At 44.9% G+C, this 24,346-nt stretch overlaps 1 protein-coding gene across 1 annotated transcript; it reads left to right on the forward strand.

The window, feature by feature from the left end:
* Positions 1–9,951: 9,951 nt before the first annotated feature.
* Positions 9,952–12,562, forward strand: LOC136767581 (high affinity immunoglobulin gamma Fc receptor I). The gene is made up of 4 exons (XM_066721463.1): positions 9,952–10,274; positions 10,425–10,713; positions 11,494–11,790; positions 11,945–12,562. The coding sequence occupies exons 2-4, from the start codon at positions 10,674–10,676 to the stop codon at positions 12,226–12,228; spliced, it is 621 nt and encodes a 206-aa protein (XP_066577560.1). The 5' UTR covers positions 9,952–10,274; positions 10,425–10,673; the 3' UTR covers positions 12,229–12,562.
* Positions 12,563–24,346: the final 11,784 nt, after the last annotated feature.

A 24,346-nucleotide genomic window follows, 5' to 3' on the forward strand; every position in this document is an offset into this window, starting at 1 on the left:
ATGACCTCACTGCCCTGCACCATCCTTGTCCTGTTCTGATAGATTAGTATATTGCACATGTGTCATCTGGGCTGCTGTCTTCACTCGCTGTGATGAGTGCCCGTGTTTCTCATATGTGTTTAGTGCTGAGGTCCCAGTCAGGCAGTGCTCAGCCATCAACGTCTCTGGGGAATTCCTGAGCTCTTTGCTCTTGAAGTCTTTCTTGGTCTTTGAACTGCTTTGTGTGTGTGTGAGGGGGGGGCGGCTGTGCTGCTGTCACAACTGAAAAAGTGTGTCTTGGGATCCTATCCTTATATGTGTTATGTTTTAATGTGTTATCTTGTTATTTAAATTATTATATATGTGGTGTGTTTCTCTAGCTGGGGTACAGAGGCCTACCTTATCAGCTGTTCTTGGCTTCTTTTCTTTCCTTTCCTTTTCAGCCTTCTCTTCTTTGTCTTTTCTCTTCTTTTAATTTGTGTTTTTCTGTTTGTTGATACCATCTACCGTGTAGTGATGTCTGTGTCTATTTCTCTATATAGAGATATGTGCAAATGTTTATATATATTTTGAAGTTCCTTTGCTTCTTATTCAATATATTTAGGTTAAATTTCCTGTATTGTATCTCTCTCTCTCTCTCTCTCTCTCTCTCTCTCTCTCTCTCTCTCTCTCATTTCTGATTCCATGACTAACATAGGCAGTGTTGACAAAGCAATTATTTTTATTCAAATAATACAATATATCTGAATAACAAGAACAGCAAAAATCATAATAAATAATACAAATTCGGTGAAAAGACTAATAATAACAGTAATGACAGAATAATAGTAATCCGCTGAGCAGTGTAAAGCCATCAGATCAAATGTTCCTCTCAGGTAGATGGTATACTCGTCGGTACGATAGATCCTGGCCATGTGATGCTCGACTGGCTCCAGTCCCAGCATGCACTGCGGCGGCGTATGTGTTACAGGCAGGAGGCAGATAAACACCCTTCACATCAGTGGAGCTGGACTCCATTCAACTAATTACGTGACTTCTAAAGACAATTGGTTTCAGCACAGCTCAATCAGGTGTATCAGAGCAAAGGGGGTGATGACTTATGCATTCAATTACTTTCTGTTTTGTATTTGTAATTCATTTAGAACAATTTGCAGATGATATTTTACTGACCATCCCAGCATCAGGATATCTTCTTCCAATAATTTATAGACAGACAAACAGAGAAGTCAATATATCAAAAGACAGAAGGCAGGCAGGCAGACAATCAGAAAAACCAAGGAACAGATTGGACAGCCAAAAAACAGACACCTAAGTTACATTTTTATACTTTTGAGATTCAAGTAGAAATGTCATAATTATATTCATGTATGAAGATATAAAGGAACAGAAAATGTAAAGAGAGAAAAAAGGATCAAGGCAATAAAAAGTGAAGCATTGAGTATTGTGAGTACTACAGACTAGTGTTTTGAGTTGTGTGTGTGTCCGCGTGTGTGAGGCATTAATTACAAGATAAATGCAAAATATTTGCATTTTTCTGTTTGGGGGTGGGGGGGGGATCCTTGTCTGGTGCTCAATGTGAAGCTTTGTGATGTTATCCCATTCTTAGTTACCGCTGCCATAGGTGAAGTGTATAATGTCTTTATCCAGTGAATGAACGATTCAAAAACCAATTACCAAAGTAGAAATGTCCAGTTCACTGTGTCAAAGGCTTTTTCTGTAGCTAATGATACAATTATTGTTTAAATTGAGTAGGCGACGCATGTTGTTTGAAGAGCGTCTACCTCTGATGAAGCCAGTTTGGTCGGGGTAGATAAGCAATGGAGTTACCGATTCTAATCAGGTGGCTAGAGCTTCACTGATTATCTGAAGGTCTGTATTTATTAGATATAGGGGGCGATAGCTAGAGCATAGTGTTGGGTCCTTGTCTGGTTTAAGTAATACTGAGATAAGGGCTGTGTTCATGTGTGGAGGAACTGTAGAAGATTGTTTTAATTTGGATGCCATTTTGGTAAATAATGGTGAGATTGTTTGCCAAAAGTGTTTATAAAACTCGGTAGGGTTCATGAATGGCCCAAAACCCCCAAATATTTTAGTTTTCCAATTGCTTATTGTGGAACGAAAATTGAATGACCAAAACACAGACCATATACACAGATGGATGTTAACTGGACTGGACTGAAACTGCCTAGAAAGCAAAGCGTCTCTTTTCCTTTTTCATCAGGGATGAGATATCTGAGGTTTCACCAGGAGCAGTAATATCCAAACTGAAAACGGGAAACGATGTCATTCTCTATTTTCTGTCTGTGAGAAAAACCTAAAATACAAAATCACTGTGACATTGCTATCACACTCTAGCGTCTGCAGGCTGGAATTACATCTGTTGGTATATCACTTACCATTCAGTAATCTAATACTCATTTGAATGTTGTGTATGGTCTTTCCCAAGGGTCATTTCTAGCCTTTTGGGGGCCCTAAGCAGGATTTGATTTGCCCCCCCCTCACTTTTTTTCCTCATCCCATTTTTTTCAATGACAAAGGTTTAGTGTCTTACACATTTTTGCCCCAGGCTCAGTCATAGTCAGCAGCACCTGTAGTCTGAAGTCTGTCAGTCAATAAAGGTCCTGACAGATATTGCAGATTTAAATAAGTGTATCTAGACCAGGGGTTCTCAGACTTTATCTTGAGCCTCTCTGAGCAATGACAAAAAATTACTGCGCCTCCTCATAGTTTATAAGAACAATACAGCAATATTTGGAAAATCATGAATAAAAAAGTAGGGATTTGATCAATATAGAGATCCGTATGAGTTGCAGAAATAGGCTATACATTTTGAGATCAAAAACAGTAGAAATGGAAACCGCTAAAATAAAACTTTACAACCATTTAAGAAACATGACACAAACCAATGATAGATTAATTCCATATAATATTCATTTTTCCTACCTGATCAGTGGGAGGGGTGTGTTTGTTTCCTCAATGGCCAAAGTAATGGGATTTGGGGTAGCAATTTTAGACACATAAGTCATCTTCCAAATTAAGTGATATTTAGTTTTAATTGCAGTTAATGTCGAGAAGCCGCTACATGTAAATCCCAGTTTTAAATAAGCTTTGTCAAATTTTCAGCTTTTGCGTTTTGCCGGAACCTCCACTGATGTATTGGATGCAATTCTCCCTTTCTCACAAAACAATACATTTTTCACAACAACTTCTCTTTAAGCACAACGTGTATGGCAAGCCAAATTATCATTTAGCGATATCTCTAAATTATTTCCAGATATCTCTAAATCATTTTGAGATATCTATAAATCATTTTGAGATATCTGCAAATCATTTGGAGATTTCATTTAGGTGAACTTGGACTGTCCAGTTCAATTAAAGTAAAAAGAAAACAAAACAAAAAAACATACAGCCAGCTAGCTTTATCTACACACCTAATGTCATCGACATATTGTTGTACAGCAATAAAAATGAAGCACAATAATATAATATTACAATACCTTTCTCTTGTGCTTGTTTTTGTGTGCCATATTGGTGCGTTCTTGTTTTTTTTTTTTTTCGCTAGTATAATTTGGTTGCGTTGCAATCCTAATTTTGTTATTCAATTTTTTTCTACTACACCCAAGGCAGGTTTGATTGATGGCAGGTTTCTAGAGCATAACTTACACCGATCAGCCATAACATTATGACCACTGACAGGTGAAGTGAATGACACTGATAATCTTGTTATCATGGCACCTGTCAGTGGGTGGGATATATTAGGCAGCAAGTGAACATTTTGTACTCAAAGTTGATGTGTTAGAAGCAGGAAAAATGGGCAAGTGTAAGGGCCAAAGTGTGATGGCTAGACGACTGGGTCAGAGCATCTCCAAAACTTAAGCTCTTGTGGGGTGTTCCCGTTCTGCAGTGGTCAGTACCTATCAAAAGTTGTCCAAGGAAGGAAAAGCGGTGAACCGGCGACAGGGTCATGGGCGGCCAAGGCTCATTGATGCATGTGGGGAGCGATGGCTGGCCCGTCTGGTCCAATCCGACAGACGAGCTACTGTAGCTCAAATTGCTGAAAAAGTGAATGCTGGTTCTGATAGAAAGGTATCAGAACACACAGTGCATCGCAGTTTGTTGCGTATGGGGCTGCGTAGCCACAGACCAGTCAGGGTGCCCATGCTGACCCCTGTCCACTGCCGAAAGCGCCTACAATGGGCATGTGAGCATCAAAACTGGACTACGGAGCAATGGAAGAAGGTGGCCTGGTCTGATAAATCATGTTTTCTTTTACATCGTGTGAATGGCCAAGTGTGTGTGCGTCGCTTACCTGGAGAACACATGGCACCAGGATGCACTATGGGAAGAAGGCAAGCCGGCGGGGGCAGTGTGATGCTTTGGGCAATGTTCTGCTGGGAAACCTTGGGTCCTGCCATCCATGTGGATGTTACTTTGACATGTACCACCTACCTAAGCATTGTTGTAGACCATGAACACCCTTTCATGGAAACGTTATTCCCTGATGGCATTGGCCCCTTTCAGCAGGATAAACGCCCTGCCACAAAGCAAAAATGGTTCAGGAATGGTTTGAGGAACACAACAATGAGTTCAAGGTGTTGACTTGTCCTCCAAATTCCTCAAGATCTCAATCCAATCGAGCATCTGTGGGATGTGCTGGACAAACAAGTCCGATCCATGGAGGCCCCACCTCGCAACTTACAGGACTTAAAGGATCTGCTGCTAACGTCTTGGTGCCAGAGGCAATGCTTCTTGAGAATAGCAAACTCAAAATTTGTGATTGTTTTTTATAGGACAGTGCAGCTCTAACCAACACCTCCAATCTTGTCTCATTATCTCACTCCTGACTCCAATTAGCTTTTGGAGAAGTCATTAGCCTAGGGATTCACATACATATTCCACCTTGCACTGTGAATGTTTAAATTATGTATTCACTATAGACAAGAAAAAAAGAATGATTTGTGTGTTATTAGTTTAAGCAGACTGTGTTTGTCTATTGTTGTGATTTAGATGAAGATCAGATCGAATTTTATGACCAATTTATACAGAAATCCAGGTAATTCCAAAGGGTTCACATACTTTTTCTTGCCACTGTATACTGTAACTAGCTCGAGCCTTCCTTGACACATGCCCGCACCCCCCTTCGAAGGTACGCCCCACAGTTTGACACAAACTACAATTACTAAATCCCACTTACTGATTTTAAAGTACTAGCTAATTAGATAACTTGATAATTTATGCTGGAGAAGTAGGTAGCAGTATAGAGGCTAAACAAACTCTTGCAGTTCCAATATCTATATCTACACTACTGGTCAAAAGTTTTAGAACTGCTAGAGTTTTTTTTCTGCTGCACCAACGCATACCAAAACCTGATTGATGGCAGGTTTTTAGAGTGTAACTTATTTTTGATTCAATGAGCAAACATAAAATCCAGCCATAAAACTGATCACTGTGATTATAGAAAATAATTGAAAATATATTCAATGTATTAATTATATTTTTTTGCTAGGGGGCCCTAAGCAGCCACTTATGTTGCTTATGCCTAGAACTGGCTCTGATACTACACACTGCACTGACACACTAGTATACACTACACCCTGGTGACCAATGGGAGTGATTCATAATGACAGAAATTAAAATGGCACCAGGGAAACAGAAAAGCACTTGCAATACAGTGCTCAGCCATCAGTTTATTTTTTGTTTATTTGAAACCTTGTACTGTATCAAGTGCGTAGTAGAGAGAGAGAGATCATCTTTTATTTATTTATTTATTTATTATATTTATGTTGTTTATTTATTTATTTATTTATTTTATTTTGGCACAAAAGATAGTCCAATACAGCCCAGCTCGGCTCACCTGCAGAAAGTATTTACATGTACATGCTTTTGTTCTATTTTTTAAATACCGGTACATGATTTCTCACTACTTAACTGAGAAGAAAATAAACGCCCCCAGCCCCTGGTGTCACGGGTTCCTTGGTTCCAGACCAGCAGGTTTATGGTGCCGGCACAGAGCCACTTTTGCTGGCTGAGAACCATTTTGTTTGCGGTGGAAATGCGCAGAATGCGCAGATTAGGCTCCGCCTCCTGCACCAGCACCAGCACCGTGCCGTTGGAAGAGCGCCGAGTGGGCCAGTCAGAGTCCCAACCTCAATCCAATCTGAAATGTGTGGCATGACTTGAAGATCGCTGTCCATCAACGCTCCCCAAGGAACTGGACAGAGCTTGAACATTTTTGTAAAGAAAAATAGTCAAATCTTACCAAATCTAGGTGTGCAGAGTTGAGACTGATCTCCACAGACTCACAGCTGTAACTTCTGCCAAAGGTGCTTCCAACAAATACGAACTCAGGGGGGTGGAGAGTTATCCAAGTATGAGATTTCAGATATTTTTTCACAATAAACATTTTCCCCTTAACAGTGTGAATTATGGTGTGCAGGTACAGTAAGTGGGAAACATACTTAAAAGCATGAAACTCTGAGGCACTGACACAAAATGTGAGTAGTTTTGCAGACTTTCTATAGGCACTGTGTATACTCTGACTTGTGTACTATACACTCTGACTGGTGTTTATTGTGTTTCAGTGCTCAGTGCTGCCATCAGCCCTGGACAGACTGAAGGTAAGAGAGCAGCCACACACACAAACATGCAGTAATACACACATTGACTCACACTGACACACATATATATATAAACACACACACACACACACACAAACATGCAGTAATACACACACTGACTCACACTGACACACATATATATATATAAACACACACACACACACAAACATGCAGTAATACACACACTGACTCACACTGACACACTGACACACATATATATATATAAACACACACACACACACACACACACACACACAAACATGCAGTAATACACACACTGACTCACACTGACACACATATATATATATAAACACACACACACACAAACATGCAGTAATACACACACTGACTCACACTGACACATATATATATATATATAAACACACACACACACACAAACATGCAGTAATACACACACTGACTCACACTGACACACACATATATATATATATATAAACACACACACACACACAAACATGCAGTAATACACACACTGACTCACACTGACACACTGACACACATATATATATATAAACACACACACACACACACACACAAACATGCAGTAATACACACACTGACTCACACTGACACACATATATATATATATAAACACACACACACACACAAACATGCAGTAATACACACACTGACTCACACTGACACACTGACACACACACACACACACACACACACACACACACACACACACACACTCGCCCTGCAGACTCCTGCCAGGATCGCCACAATATCATTTTAATACAGCGGACAGGACTGCGGTTGATAAAGGTTACATGTTCCTGCCTTACATGCATTTTAAATGCCCTCAAAAGTGTAACCTATTTACTGTGTCTGTAAAAGTATTGCAGTACGAATCCCAGCCACAACACGATGTAGGGTTTAAAATAGTTTGATAAATATTCTGTATAGTTTCAGTTTTATCCAGCATTGTCTGAGGAGCGTCTTTCACTCATTTCTGTAGCTTGTTCTGTGATCTGAGCCTGCTTGTCATTCCGCTCCCAGCAGAAAACTCAAACACCATAACTATGTTAAAACAACTATGGTAAATAAATATAATAATGACTGTAAAACCAAATAAACACATTAGTTTTTTGTCTGAAGTCTGATGAAGGATTTTATGGTAATTTGAAAAAAATATTTTGAAAATGTATGGGTGCATTATCAGAGGAATATGTGCCGATACCAATATTTCTGTAAAAGGCCAATATCGGCCAATAATATCGGTGCTCTGGTATATCAGTTGGGCCTTAATCTTAAACAAGAAATAAATACCATACTCCTCTGTCTGTGAAGAGCTCTGGTGTGATTATAAATCTGTGCTCTCTGGTTCTGCAGCTGTAACCCCCAAAGGATCCCTGGAGGAGACCAGATCTGTAACCCGACAGGGCAACCAGACGGGTGAGTGTGTGTCTGAGCAGACCTGCGACACTGTGATTAACACACATACTCAACACCAGTTAAACATTGTGCTCAACAGGTTCTCTCTGGCTTTCGGGGGTGGGGGGGTTGTGCCTCATCAGACTTCCACGGTGAGGGAAAAGGTGCCTCATCGGACCCTCAGAGGGGGCTGTTGCTGGAAGACAAAAAGACAGTTGTGCTCAAATACTGGTCATGCAATGCAGGACATTTCCAAAAGCAATTGTGCATTGCATGTCCATGGCACACCGGCGGCACTATGGGCTAGAAAAACAGAGACTGAACAGATGAGTCTTCAGCCGTGATTTAAAGGCTAAGACAGAGGGGGCATCTCTTACATGGGTTGGAAGATCGTTCCACAGTTTCGGGGCCCTATAACTAAATGCTCAACCACCTACGTTTTTCTTGTGTATTTTATTCGATAAGGAGATATTTTAAGTTAGGGGTGCCAGACCCTTTAGTGTTTTAAATGCTAGAAAGAGAACTTTCATACTGGAGTGATGTGGTCATTTTGTTTTTCTGGCTCCCGGGAGGCATTTTACTGCTACTGCTGGTGACATTGTAACTATGGAGTCTCAATAATGAGCCCAATCTCAGCAGGTGTGCCGCTGAGGGTTTCGAATCTGTTCGTGCTCTGAATGGGAGACAGGTGCGCCGGAGCTGCTGGTTTCATGCTTCTAGAGCCCCTTTTTACCGAGATCCAGTGGTCCTGCTGTGACTGTGGAGCCGCCGGAGTGGGCCTCTCGCTGGCTACAGTGGGGCCAGGAGAACTAGAGGAGGAATTTATTAATTCTGAATCTGGGTTTGTGCAGACTGAGTCCAGCCAATTTGTGGACTCTTTTGTCTTTGTAAGAGTATCTACGTGCTCCTCCAACACGCGCACTCGTTTGCCAACTCCCATTTTGTGCAGTAAAATTATAATGATGGTCGGCGGATCCAACCATGGTAAACATGCTGCACAACAAACAGTACGTGGCTTTAAGAGACATATTATTATTGCTGCCCTTTGTGTGTGACTGTTGTTCCTGCTTCACTTTATAACTAAGTCATCCAATGGTTACTAATGACGTGTGTGTGTGTGGGGGGGGGGTGTTGGTTTATGTGGTTTACGAGGACTTTTTAATTTACAAACTGGTAATTACAAGGTTATTATGCAAAAATGGTTTATGAGGACATTGCCAATGTCTCCATCATTGAAAACACTTAAAAAACATACTAAATTATGTTTTTTTGAAAATGTAAAAATGCAGAAAGTTTTTTATGGGGGTTAGGTTTAGGGTTAGGGTTAGGGGATATAATATAGTTTGTACAGTATAAAAGTCATTATGTCTATGGAGAGTCCTCATAATGATAGCAGCACCAACATGTGTGTGTGTGTGTGTGTGTGTGTGTGTGTGTGTGTGTGCAGTGAAGTGAGACCCTGGGCTGTGCTGACCCTGCAGCCTGACTGGACATCTGTCTTCACTGGAGAGACGGTCACTCTGCACTGTCAGGTCCAGGGGGCAGGAGACACTGACTGGAGGTACAGATGGTACAGAGGAGAGACACAGGTCTACCCGACTTACTTGTACACTGGAGATGAAGGCAGATACACCATCAGCTCTGACAGTTATTACCACAGTGGAGACTATACCTGTGAGGGAGTGAGGAGTGGAAACCCATCACACTCTGACCTCAGCAGCCCAGTGACTCTGACAGTGTCAGGTGAGTCGACTCAGCCCAGCCTGTCCTGACTGTGTGCTCTGTGTTACAGGAGCTCAGCCTGTCATGACTGTGTGCTCTGTGTTACAGGAGCTCAGCCTGTCCTGACTGTGTGCTCTGTGTTACAGGCGCTCAGCCTGTCCTGACTGTGTGCTCTGTGTTACAGGCGCTCAGCCTGTCCTGACTGTGTGCTCTGTGTTACAGGAGTTCGGCCCCGGCCTGTCCTGTTTGTCTCTCCACTGGGACAGATATTCGAGGGAGACTCAGTGACTCTGCGCTGTGAGGTTACAGGGGCATCTACAGGCTGGAGGTATTACTGGTACAGAGCTGGACAGAGCAGGGCTGGACTGGAATATGTGTTGTACAATGCCAGATGGGTCTATCTGCAGCCCCTCTCTGACAGCAGCAGCGGAGCTGGAGGCAACTTCACCATCAGCGCTGTGACTGGGACACACTCTGGACAGTACTGGTGCAGAGCTGAGAGAGGAGACGCACCCTATTACACTCAGTACAGCGGGGCTGTGACTCTGACAGTGTCAGGTGAGTGATGCAGTGTGTTAATAGGACACACTCTGGACTGTGTTCATCTCTGTGACTGCAGCACTATATTATTTATGAATAATTCCCCATCTCTCTCTCTCTCTCTCTCTCTCTCTCTCTCTCTCTCTCCCTCTTTCTCTCTCTCTCTAGAGATGTTCTCCAGGCCCGCTCTGACAGTCAGCCCTGCAGGGTCAGTGTGGGAGGGAGAGACAGTGACTCTGCAGTGCGACACTGAGGTACTGAGAGCTGACACACAGCTGAGCTACACATTCACCAGAGACACCGAGACCCTGAGAGCAGAGACTGCACAGAGTCAGCACAGCGTCCGTGACGAGAGGGGACTCTGGACTGTACCAGTGTACAGTGTACAGTGTACAGGCGCAGGCTGAGGGGACGAGTATGAAGAGAAGGAGTGACGCTGTGAGGGTGACTGTGTCAGGTGGGCTGCTTTGAGGGGCTGTGTCAGGTGTTGCGTCTCTTCCAGCTGCATGTGTGTCTGAAGCTGCTGTGTCTCTGGCTCCGTCTGGACGTTCCCTCAGTGCTGAAGTGCTGCACACTGTCCCTATGAGTCTGGACACTCAATCCCTGCCCAGTCTCTGCAGTCTGTGCCCAGTGTCCAGCCCAGCATCCGGCACAGTGCTGCCTGTCACTGCATCACTGTTAAGGCCGTCACTGCATCTCTGTGTCCGATACACCATTTAGTCCCTCATCAGAGAGCTGGTCTGTCCTGTGCATTGCACAGTGGATGTGTTAAAGCCACACCAGATACACAGCGTGATCAACACACAGCAGCACTTAACAGACTGGAGCTGGGTCCTCTAACTGTGGGGATTCAAATGAATCTGTAGCTTTCATGCCCAGCTCCAGGGCAACAGCTCTGCATATATTGTCTTTGTTGTTGGTGTCCTTGTTGTTCTCAGCTGCTTTATCGTGCTGTTCTTTGTGTCCATGAAGGACACACAGGCACTGCATCAGTCCAGCGTCTTCCTAGTCTGGTTTCATTGGCCAGTGTAGTTTTAAACGCACACAAAATCAGATAAATGTTTTCAGGCAAGATCAGATCTTACACAGATAGCTTGTCTGCAGATGTGTATGTGAGAGTTTGTCGTTGTCTGTGTCTGTTTGAGAGGTGTGTGTGTGTGTGTGTGTGTGTGTGTGTGTGTGAATGAGTTGCAGTGACCTCTGTCTCTAATCACACCTCCTGTCCCTTGTCCTCCAGAGGGCCGGCCTGCAGCCACACTGACCCTGGAGCTGCCCTGGACGCAGCTGTACGCCCTGGAGCCAGTGTCTCTGAGGTGTGGGCTGTCAGGGGCCCCTACAGGCTGGACATACCGCTGGTACAGAGATGGCTCTCCCACTGCGGTGTCCCAGACTGATGGACACACTATGACCGGGGACAGGCTCTCCATCACTGCAGTGTCTGTGTCTGATGGGGGGCAGTATCAGTGTGAGGGCATGAGGGGGAGCAAGTCATTTGTCTCTCAGCGCTCTGATGGTCTCAATCTCTCCATCTCAGGTCAGTCCTGGACCAGCGCCGCTCAGCTACTGTGTTACAGTGTGTCAGTGTCAGGCAGCGCTGCTGTCAGGCTGCTGTGTGTCAGTGGTCAGTATCAGGGCTGCGTCCCGAGAGAGGACTGTCCTCACTGTGTCTGTCTCTCTCTCTCTCTCAGAGCTGCTGCCTCGGGTCAGTCTGTCTGTGGATCCCCCCAGAGTTCAGCACTTTACAGGCAGTAAGGTCACTCTGAAGTGTGGGGGGCCGGGGGGCTCTGCTGGGTGGACAGTGAAGCGCTACACAAAGGGGCAGGTGGAGCCAAGCTGCTCGTCTCACAGGGGAGAAACAACTGCAGACGGCTGCGTCATCAGATACACCTCAGAGTCTGACAGTGGAGTGTACTGGTGTCAGTCTGGAGCAGAACGCAGCAGCGCTGTCACACTGAGAGTAACCGATGAGTAACACACTGCACCACACTGACACACTGAAGCACACATTGAGTAACACACTGCACCACACTGACACACTACCAGTACACAGTGAGTAACACACTGCACCACACTGACAGCACACACTGCGTAACACAGTGCACCACACTGACACACTACCAGCACAGAGTGAGTAACACACTGCACCACACTGACACACTGACAGCACTGATGACACTCTGACTCTGCGCTGTGGTCTCCGTGGCTACAGATCTACAGTGCAGTCTTCTATAAGGACGGTGTGGAGCTACAGCCGCAGACGGTTAGAGAGACGACCATCGCCAGCGTGTCTGTGACAGACCAGGGCTCCTACAGCTGTAAACACTCCGACTGGGGAGAGTCACCAGAGAGCTGGGTGTCAGTGAGAGGTGAGACGCCCCTGTGCTGGACTGGGCTGAAAGACATACAGGCACCCAGCCCCCAGCCCTCCCTGCCAGCTATATCTCTCTCTCTGTCTGTCTGTCTCTCTCTGTCCATCTGTATCTGTCTCTGGGATGTGTGTTAGAGACTGCTGTCTCTCCGGCTCCATCTGGACACTCCCTCAGTGCTGAAGAGCTGCACACTGTCCCCGTGAGTCTGGACACACATTCCCTGACCAGTCACTGTACACAGCATCCAGCACAGTGCTGTCAGTCATTGCGTCACTGTTGCACGGACAGATGATCTGCTAATTGTGTCTGTGACTGTGTCAGTGTCTGTGAGTGTGTGTATAGGTGGGTCTGTGTGTTTTAGAGTGTGTGTGTCTGTGTGTTTGTGTGAGTCTGTGTGTGAGTATGTGTGTGTCTCTGTGTGTATCATTATGTGTGCAATTCCCTATGTGACTCAGCTGTCCTTTAACAGGTGGGACTGAGAGACAGGGAGTAGCTACACAGCCAGCAGGGGGCGCCCCACACCATCCCTGGAGGGTCTCTGTATGTGTGAATGTCTGAGCCACACTGTCCTGGTGGGTCTGTGTGTGTGTGTGTGTGTGTGTGTGTGTGTGTGTGTGTGTGTGTGTGTGTGTGTGTCTGTATGTATGACTCACTGGGTCTAAAGCACTGTGTATGTGTGACACTGCGTTTACACTGCAAGGTCGGCGACTTGCACAGAGTGAGTGGCACCCTGAACCAAAACGGCTACCCCAGCATTTTGCAGCGCCATGCAATACCCTCTGGTATGCGCCTAGCTGGTCAGGGGTTCATCCTACAGCAAGATAATGACCCAAAACATGGGATGAACTGGACAGAAGGGTGAACGCAAAGCAACCTACAAGTGAAAAACATTTGTGGGAACTTCAGCAACAGTGTTGGGAAGAACTTTCTGAACAATATTTGAGTTCCATGGAGACATTAAACTGTGTACATTTCAATACAAACTGGAAACATTTAGGCTGGTAATGTATGTAAACACAATTACATCAAATACACACATAATGTAGTAACTTTACATTGTCTACAACTATGACCAAAATAATTCAAAAGCATTCTCACCAAGCCTCTCTGTTTTAAATGATTGAAGGTGGTTTTTGAAAATACATAATATACGTGTTTGACTGGGACTTTGTTTCTCATTGACACACAATATATCTAAATGTGGCAGTGCCCACGATGCAAGTACAGAACTACATGTGCCAAGCAATCAGTTATTAGACTACGCCAAATTAGGCATTTCACACAAAGAAACAGTTTGATCCTGTTTCTCTTTGGATTGAGAAGAATAAATCCAAACATGATAGATAACATAGTTATATGAGGCATAGGCATAATTTAAGGGGTGGGGGGCATGTCAAATTGCCCCCACACACAAACTTTTTGAAAGACACAATCATTCGATCTCTGATTTCTGGTAAATAGAATGAGCTGGACATAAGAAACTCACTCCACACAATGTGTTTCTACTTATAGAATAACCTGAGGAAGTATGGATTTTCGGTGGAATACCCCATTAATGCGTGTCAAGGATTCGTTTCAGAACTGTGTGTGGGTGGTGTGTGATTTGACCGATTTGCCCCCCTGACCCACCCCCTGGGTGCGTCTCCTCTCCCAGCTACACACCAGTACTGTCCAGAGTGTGTCCTATTAACACACTGCATCACTCACCTGACATTGTGTGTGTCCCAGTCAGCGCTGGTGGTGAAGTTGCCTCCAGTTCCGCTGCTGCTGTCAGAGAGGGGCTGCAGATAGATCAATCTGCCATTGTACCTCACATAGTCCAGTCCAGCCCAGCTCTGTCCAGCTCTGTACCATTAATACCTCCAGCCTGTAGACGACCCTGTGACCTCACAGCGCAGAGTCACTGAGTCTCCCTCGAATATCTGTCCCAGTGGAGAGACAGTCAGGACAGGCTGGGGCCGAACTCCTGTAACACAGAGCACACAGTCAGGACAGGCTGAGCTCCTATAACACAGAGCACACGGTCAGGACAGGCTGAGCTCCTATAACACAGAGCACACGGTCAGGACAGGCTGAGCTCCTATAACACAGAGCACACAATCAGGACAGGCTGGGCTCCTATAACACAGAGCACACGGTCAGGACAGGCTGAGCTCCTGTAACACAGAGCACACAATCAGGACAGGCTGAGCTCCTGTAACACAGAGCACACAGTCAGGACAGGTTGAGCTCCTGTAACACAGAGCACACAGTCAGGACAGGCTGAGCTCCTGTAACACAGAGCACACAGTCAGGACAGGCTGAGCTCCTGTAACACAGAGCACACAGTCAGGACAGGCTGAGCTGAGTCGACTCACCTGACACTGTCAGAGTCACTGGGCTGCTGAGGTCAGAGTGTGATGGGTTTCCACTCCTCACTCCCTCACAGGTATAGTCTCCACTGTGGTAATAACTGACAGAGCTGATGGTGTATCTGCCTTCATCTTGAGTGGAGGAGTCAGTCTGGTGGACCTGTGTCTCTCCTCTGTACCATCTGTACCTCCGGTCAGTGTCTCCTGCCCCCTGGACCTGACAGCGCAGAGTGACCGTCTCTCCAGTAAAGACAGATGTCCAGTCAGGCTGCAGGGTCAGCACAGCCCAGGGTCTCACTGCACAGACACACACACACAGCAATAATGATAATTAATAGAGGAACAAACATCATGTACAAGTATTCCTTCAACTGGATCACAATGACAGTATCAGTGCAGTCTGTCTGTGTCTTGTTAGTATAAAATAAAATCTCCCCTTCATTACAAAGGCACAAGGCTCCACACTTACACAACACAATGGGGTCACATTATATTACTTCATGAGGAATCACGGCACCTTATTATAAAATGTGACCCATATTTTTATAGCGGTCATCCTATAGGTCTAAGGCCAGCAAACATATTCATCTAAGGATACAAAGCTGTACAGACACACACAATGTAAGGAATAATGTAATTGCTGAAGCTGGGCAAATCCCACCATGATAAAATTCAACAGTTTAAAGTCGACTCCCTAAATGTTCTTGGGTATTGTCCTAATTCACAGAAGGTAAACGCAGATGGCTGACCAAAGGTGGGGTCCCGGGTATCAATGGGAACAGAAGGTTGAAAAGGACACAGTTTGCTTACTAGTCTTGTATCAATAGCATATCAAAAGCTATTGATAAGGACGAGTAAGGAGACAGTCCATCTCTGTTGGGAGGAGTGAGTTTGGTGGGTGGGGTGGTCACTGGAAGGTGGAGTTGGACAGAGGTTCAACTCATAAATGCTGACTTTTCCATAAGGTCTGGGTATCCATTTTGCCTACCTAGTGTACTTGTATACTGTGAGCTATATTTTGGACTCTGTAATAAATCACATTGAACCCGAACTGTCTTAGTTCCAGTCACTGCTACAGGAGGTTCCATTTTCTTACAACACACAGATCAACACAGACACAGATGTGGCACTGTGTGTGCTGAACATTATGGAAAACATTGCACCCTCATGGTACAGCACTTAACATTTGTATAATACAATTGACTGTGTTGTTTCAGCTTCTGACTATCGCTGCCAATAGTTTTAGTCTTCTTTCACTGGAAAGCGTGAGTGATGCAGAACTAAGTCAATAGAAGATGTGAGATGAAACCATAAAATAATACCCTTTGACTGTGTTTACAGAAACAATAAATATGTTGCACAGGGATGGTCTTGGTTTTCTTTATTCTAAAAACGCAACACAGACACACAGAGAATTAGGTTGTCTCAAGGCTGACGGTCAGTGGTGTGTGAACTCTTACCTTGAAACTGTCCAGATGTGACCGCTGTGCTGAGCCCTGAGACACAGAGAGAAGAACACAGACCAGCAATTAAAACACATCAATACACAAGACAATCAATCAATCAGTGAATAGAAGTAGGCCACACATGAGGTGGACACCCGGACTGTGATCACGGACAGAGCAAATGTCTGAGGGGACACTCACTCACACAGAGCCCCCTGGCGCCCCCTGTGGGACTGCACTCAGTCACAACCCCAAGGTAGGGCTGTGGGGACACAGCGCTCAGATCACAGTCTCCTCTGCTGAGAGCAGGCGGGAGGGGGCAGCAGGCCGGACTGTGACCGCCAGGGAAGGCCATCCACTATACTGCCATTGCAACACTCAGCACCACCATGTTGGGTCTGCGATTGAGCCCTGGCCAGTCCCTGCTCTTGCCTCACAGCCATGGGAGACACGTGTATTCAGGCCTGCTACACAATCACAGACTGACACTTTACCACACACGGCCTCCCACAGACACCAGCTCTGACATCAGACCAGCTTCAGTGCAGTGACCGATTTATTCAAGAGGATTGAAAACTGATAGAGAGCAGTGCTGTGCCTGTAGACACTGAGCTGAGCCCCGTGTTTCAGAGAGGCACACATCCCAGGAAAGAGGAACGAATCTTAGAGAGAACGCTGTGTGCGTTATAACGTGTAAGGCACGGTGCTTCACCCACATAACTGTGGTGTACATTGATGTGTATGTGTAGGTGTGTGTGCGTGTGAACATGCTCATGTTTGAACTGTCTGTTTTGAAGTCAAAGAAACTCCACTCCATTGATATGTATACAGGTTTTCTTTCTTCCTGATTTTAAAAACACCTTTACTAACATCAAAAACATTTACTAGTCTGCTCTTAATGATATTTGATAATTTCTATTAAAATGATTAAATTCCTTAACTATAACAACATCCTTGACCTAAGAATGATTACATTACCAGACAAACGACTTTTGTATCACAATATTATGATTATTATTATGGTTATAATGCTGCTAATGAAAATTATTATTATTATTTAAGTTAGAGGGTGCCTTTATCTACAAGGTTATACAAGCCCTGACATACAATACGATTATGAGATACACACAATAACATTAGGTCTAAAATCGTTGCGTTGAACCCATGAAAACATGTACAAGTGTAATCAAAGGAGATGTGTTTTACTATGGAGACGTCTAATACACAACTGACTCCGTCATCTCAAATAAATCACTGGCTGTAGGTTCTATAAGTCTTGCTCCATTAATTGTCTGTATATTTATTTTACATTTGTAGATTGCTCATGCCATCCTCTCTACATCAGAATCCGAGTTGCCGGCAGAATTATCCTCAACTGCATGTGGGGAATCTGCCCTCACTGCTGCAGACACAGGGATACCAGCTGATCTCCTGCTCAGATTCCATATTTACTTTGGCAAACAGGACATTTCCACTGGGAGAATCCCAGCTAACACACAACGTTGCCACAACATTTTGGGTTAGCAGGGATGTGTGTTTATACTGTACATTCTAATAGTATAGACAGTGTAGAGCTCAGTGTGTTAATACTGTACATTATAATAGTATAGACACAGTGTAGGTGCGTGTCGCTGTGTTTTATCAGATATCCGCTCAGTGTCTGTGCAGCACTTCCTATTTTCTCGCAGCAGAGTGACATCAATCACTGTGAACAGAGCTGGGCAGCAGAAATGCTATTGGCCAGGGTCCCTGTGTGCGTGTGTGTGTGTGAGACTCTGTGAGTGTCAGAGACACAGGGAGGAAGTGGCTGTGTGAGTGTGTGTGTTTGACTATATGTGAGTGTGTGTGTGTGTGTGTGTGTGTGTGTGTGTGTGTGTGTGTGTTTGACTATGTGCGAGTGTGTGTGTGTGTTTGACTATGTGCGAGTGTGTGTGAGTGTGTTTGACTATGTGCAAGTGTGTGTGTGTGTGTGTTTGACTATGTCCGAGTGTGTGTGTGTGTGTTTGACTATTTGCGAGTCTGTGTGTGAGTGTGTGTGTTTGACTATGTCCGTGTGTGTGTGTGTGTGTGTTTGACTATGTGCGAGTGTGTGTGTGTGTGTGTTTGACTATGTCCGAGTGTGTGTGTGTGTGTGTGTGTTTGACTATGTCCGAGTGTGTGTGTGTGTGTATTTGACTATTTGCGAGTGTGTGTGTGAGTGTGTGTGTTTGACTATGTGCGATTGTGTGTGTGACTGTGTGACTGTGTGTCAGAGATAGAGGGAGGAAGTGGCTGTGTGTGAGGGACAGAGACAGTGGAAGGAAGTTATGGAGTGAATTCACTTTCAAAATGAGAGAGTGCAGCAATACTAATTGTAAGCGTACACAGACTTGTCTACACTTGTGGTTTTTATTTTACGCTTTCAATTCCATTCTGCACTCCTTCGATATCCTTCTCAGATGACAGCTCTCTCTCGCACACTCAAGACGTATCACTGTGCATTTTCAATTCACGCTGCACTTCTTGACACTCTTATCTCACAACTTCCAGAACAAAGAACAGATTGGGCAACTAAAATGATTATCGGCCCCATCGACCGCCATTCACATCAGAAGTGAATTAATCTGAAAGACAATTTCATCAGCAGGGTAACAGGTTGCTGCCTCCACCTCTGGGAGTCTGGGGGGAAGAGGAGAGAGAGAGCAACGGACAGCAGGTCAATCAGACATAAGGAGACAGAAGCTAAATGAACAGTTTGTTCAGATTTGAAACAGCCACTAGTAAAATACACAATCCCTAGCCTACCCTGCCTATACAAACTAATCTCTGTGTGGGACCCGCCTGTAACAAGCCACAGGAGAACACTCACTAAATATAGAGGAGCCCAAACTCATACAATGTAATTAAGAACATCAATTACACATTATAAACAAACGTGTACGAACCATAAAAAATCCAAAAAGTATCAAAAGCCAGCTTAAAAGAAACCCCGAAACAAACCCCTAATGGCTGTGAACTGTGGATCCCACTGTAGCCGGGAAGCGCAATAATATCCTCTGTGGCTGTTGACCAAACACACTGAACTCACCGAAGACATGAAAACACAAACCGCCCCCATCACACTGGGGAACAGGTGCCGTTCAACACACACACACGTATCCACTTCCAACAGACACACAGAGGCACTGATGGGCCGGTCCCGGGTCTGAGGCCCAGTTCGTCAGTGACAGTCTGCTCTCTCACGCAGCCTGTGCTCAGTCCTCTGTTTCCACAGCAGCCATTCACTGAATCAGAGAGGCTGTAGAGTGAGGAGGCCGGCAGCTACTGTCTATAGCAGACACCCCCAGACACCCCCCCCCCACACACACACACACACAGACACACACACACACACACACAGACACCCCCAGAAACCCCCCCCACACAGACACACACACACAGACACACATAGACACCCCCAGACACCCCCCACACACACACACACAGACACACACACATAGACACCCCCAGACACCCCCCACACACAGACACACAGACACACACACACAGACACCCCGACAAAAAATATTCAAGTGCGTTGGTTTTACTTGTTATAATAATTCATAATGAGATAAAACAACAGTTTTTGATATAGCTCTGTGTTCTAAGGGACTAATTTAATTCATGCTTATCATTCATGTTGGACTTTGTGCTGGTGCGCATGCGAGACCCCTGTGGTGCTGAAAGTTGATCCTGATCAAATGGCAGTGTAAACGCAACACCACTGATCCTGATCGAGTGCATTTGATCCGGATCAGAAATGGCCGTGTAAAAGCACCTACAGACACACCCAGACACCCACACACACAGAGAGACTCACACACACACACATACACACACACACACACACACACACACACACACACACACACACACACACACAGACTCACACACACACAGACACAAACACACACAGACAACCACACACACAGACAGACACACACACATACAGACACCCACACACACACACACACACACACACACACACAGACTCACACACACACAGACACAAACACACACAGACAACCACACACACACACAGACACACACACATACAGACACCCACACACACACAGACACACACACATACAGACACCCACACACATACACAGACACACACACACACAGACACCCACACACACAGAGAGACTCACACACACACACATACAGACACACACACACACACACACATACACACACACACACACATACACACACACACACACACACACACACACATACACACACACATACACACACACACACACACACACACACACACACACACACACACACACACACACACACACACACACATCTCTAAAGCTACAGGCTCCCACTGGCTCTATACAGAATGTACTCCAGAGCATCAACACCTCAATAAGAGACATCATCCAAACCCACACTGCTCTGTACTTCCTGTTCTCTATCTCTCTCTCTGTCCATCTGTCTCTCTGTCTGTCTGTCTGTCTCTCACAGCAATGATACAGCAGGAAGTGTCAGCAAAAGGGAGGGCAGAATGACAGAAAAATCCAGTCTTGTTGAAGACACCAATCTCAAATGTGTACCAATAAAATACAGTGCTGTGTCTGTCTGTCTGTCTGTCTCCCACTGTCTACAGTGCAGTGTCTGTCTGTCAGTCACACTGCCCCCCAAACAGCTCCACCTGTAGTATGTGTGGCCTGAAGGCAGAGTAGGACAGAACACCTGTGTGGCCAATCAAAACATAGTAAAGCTGAACCAAAGATACTCACACAGCGCCACGGCAACTCCCCACACTTGCATTCTGCTGCCTGTCACTCTGTTGCTGGTTCTCTCAGTCTCTCTTTCTCTCTCTCAGCCTCTTTCTGTCTCTCTCTCATTCTCTCTCTCTGTCTCATTGGCTGCTCTGGCACAAACCCACAGTATAAACCCTCAGCTGCACAGGATGGGTAACGACATCTATTAATATAGATCAAGCTCCTCGGCCCCGCGCTCAGGCATCGACCTCCTCTTCTCACAGCCCTCTTGAGCATCAAACCACTTCTTCAATTTAAAACCATTTCATTCTCCTGAGGCTCTTAATGGAGTCTGTCCAGCGCAGTGCATCCTGCAGTCCAGTCTGTCCAGCGCAGTGTGTCCTGCATCTGTGTCTCTGTACACCTTGGGGTGTGTCTCTGTGTCTGTCTGTGTGTGTCTGTACACCTCTGGGTGTTGTACACTAAAACTGCCCTGAGCTCTATTATCACTCTGTGAGTGGTTGTGAGTGAAAAGAAAGACAGACAGAATGAAAGGAAGGAAGAGCGAGAAAGAAAGAATAGAAACAAAGGAAATATGGAAGAAACAAAGAAAGATAAATAAAGACAGAAAGAAGGAAAAGAAAGAAAAGTAAAGTTAGAAAGAAGGAAACAATTAAGAAAAAGAAGGAAAAAGAGAGAAAGAAGTAATAAAGAAAGAGAGCAATGTGAGCAGGAAGGGAAGCAGTACAGGAATGGAGTCACACTCAGGAGGACAGAAATGAGGAACCGGAGCTGCAGATGAACAGCAACACAAAGCTCAAGAGTCTGTGGCTCTGTGGCTCTGACCCGGCACTCAGAGAGGGAGCGGGAGAAGCGCCTCACTGCGTTGTTTAAGTCTCCGGTGCAGAGCAGCGCTGGGAGCGATGGGGCCCCGGGCCTCGGCTTCGGTCTCCAGTCGCTCTGGCATGACTGAGCAGTGCAGCAGTAGTGCATTTACACGGCCAATTCTAATCCAGATCAAGTGCATCGGAACATTTAATCAGGATCAGTGGTGTTGCGTTTACACTGCCATTTGATCAGGATCAGTGGTGTTGCGTTTATACTGCCATTTAAACAGGATCAGCTTTCAGCCGCCACAGGGGTTTCGCTTGCGCACCAGCACCAAGTCCAACATTAATTACATGCAGAGTCGGGTGGCCCTATACGCTCACTACGCAAGTTGCGTAGGGCCCCACAAATTACGCAAGGGCCGCGCCTCCCCCTCGCAGGGCCGGCCCGATGTACAAGCGAACTAGGCGGGTGCCTAGTGCCCCAGAATATCAACGGGCCACTAAAATATGACATAGATATTATTTAAAATAAAAAATTCAACATGAGCGCAGTGACAGAGATGTAGTGAGCTAGTGGGGAGGGGCAGGTGAGGCGCGGCCACAGCGGGGCTGCTGAGGAGGAGGAAGAAAGACGGCATCCTTTAAAAGAGAGGGTGGAAAAAAGGACGAGGACTAGCAGGCGCAAGATAGAGGCCTGGATCAGCCGCTGTTCATCATTTCACCTCACTAGTTGTGTCGAGTGATGCTTGTGTGTGACCTCAATGCAACAAGCCATCTATTCTCGACCTCATTTTCAGGCAGAATCGGCTCCTAAAACCTGTCCAAAAGCGCCCGAAAGCGCCCGGAGATCACATACTAAACCTGCCCGCTGGCACTAGCTGACGCCCAGAGATCAAAGACAAAAAAGTCCAGTTGGCGACAGCAAAACATGATTAAGCCAGGAGATGAGCAGACACGATCAAGGACATATCAATACACAATGCAATCAAACCGCGTATAGTATTGGAATAAAAACATTATTATTATTATTATTATTATTATTATTATTATTATTATTCAAATAAGTTGAGTTTTTTATAGGAAAAAAATTATGCAACACATCAAAACCTGTGAACAAATAAAAACACATATTTCCATATTTGCTGCTTGATACAATCTGGTCTGGTTTTCTCGGGCGCTTCAGCATGATTTGCCGTGCACTAATGGGATTTAAATATTTTAATTATTACAGATAGGCTATTGTCCTTGATCCCCTCCGGTCACCTCTGTAGGGTTCACCATTTCTCGGGGCGCAGCAGAGTTGTGGGACACCGAGCTTTGCAAGGCGACCCTGTGCGGCCGAATGGTTCTGGACTTCACTGGTGCAGTTAGAAACCGCAGAGCTTTCCTCTACAATAGTTTGCCCGTTGTCAGCTAATGATTTTTGATAGTATTGTATTTTCAATACATTTTATTTTTTAATGTACACTGTGTAATGTAGAATTTTCAGTACTGTGTATTTATGGCGTGGGTGTTTTTTACATAAACACTTTATTAGTTGTTGCTGTTATTTTAATGTGCACAGTGCACTATTTACATTTGTATGTATTACTAAATCCATTTCAGTGTATGTTAAAGTGCAATACATGTTCTGTAATGTGCACTATGAAAATGTTTGTGTCTCTCTTAGTTTTACCTAAACATAAAGATGGGCAGCACTAAAATGTTTTGCAGCGAGGTGGGGGCTCCCACATTCAGACCTCACCTATGGCCCCCAAAAGGCTAGGGCCGGCCCTGATTAGATGCATGCATTACATAAGTCCTTTAGAACACAGAGGTTTCCACCAGCCACAAAAAACAGTGCAAACTAGGATGCGAATGTTATAAATAATGATTCATTTTTTACTTTTTTATGTAAATAACTGTTTAACAAAACCAAAATATGAATAACAAACATCTTTTTAACCATTCAAACATGAAAAAGTAGAAACTTGTAAAGATGTCTGTGGCAATTAGGGTTGCTAGCCGGCCAGTATTCTAGCGGACTGTCCGGCATTTGTACACTACATGGCCAAGAGTATGTGGACACCCCTTCTAACTAGTGTATATGGCATGTGGGAGACTCTGAGACCAAGTAGAGGAAGATTCTATGGTCTGATGAGACCAAAATAGAGCTTTCTGGCCTTAGGTAACGAACTGAAAATATATATATCACGTTCTTATCATTATAGTGTGTGCTGTGTCCTTGGTACCAGTGCTTCCATGTCTGGATGAAATAGTGTTTTCCGAATTATAAAGAATACCTAATGAATTATTGCTTCCCGTGTCTCGGAACTGCCCCAGGACATATGCCAAGAAAATATCATCCAGGTTTGGGACT

This window comes from Amia ocellicauda, chromosome 14 (genome assembly GCF_036373705.1).
Source record: "Amia ocellicauda isolate fAmiCal2 chromosome 14, fAmiCal2.hap1, whole genome shotgun sequence".
Taxonomy (NCBI): Eukaryota; Metazoa; Chordata; class Actinopteri; order Amiiformes; family Amiidae; genus Amia; species Amia ocellicauda.

What these genes read in the sequence shown, in the direction of transcription:
- LOC136767581 (XM_066721463.1), top strand. Translation starts at nt 10,674, where the DNA reads ATGAAGAGAAGGAGTGACGCTGTGAGGGTGACTGTGTCAG. An exon ending in TGTGAGGGTGACTGTGTCAG is followed by an intron (nt 10,714 to 11,493) that starts GTGGGCTGCTTT and finishes CTTGTCCTCCAG; the next exon opens with AGGGCCGGCCTGCAGCCACA. An exon ending in TCTCAATCTCTCCATCTCAG is followed by an intron (nt 11,791 to 11,944) that starts GTCAGTCCTGGA and finishes TCTCTCTCTCAG; the next exon opens with AGCTGCTGCCTCGGGTCAGT.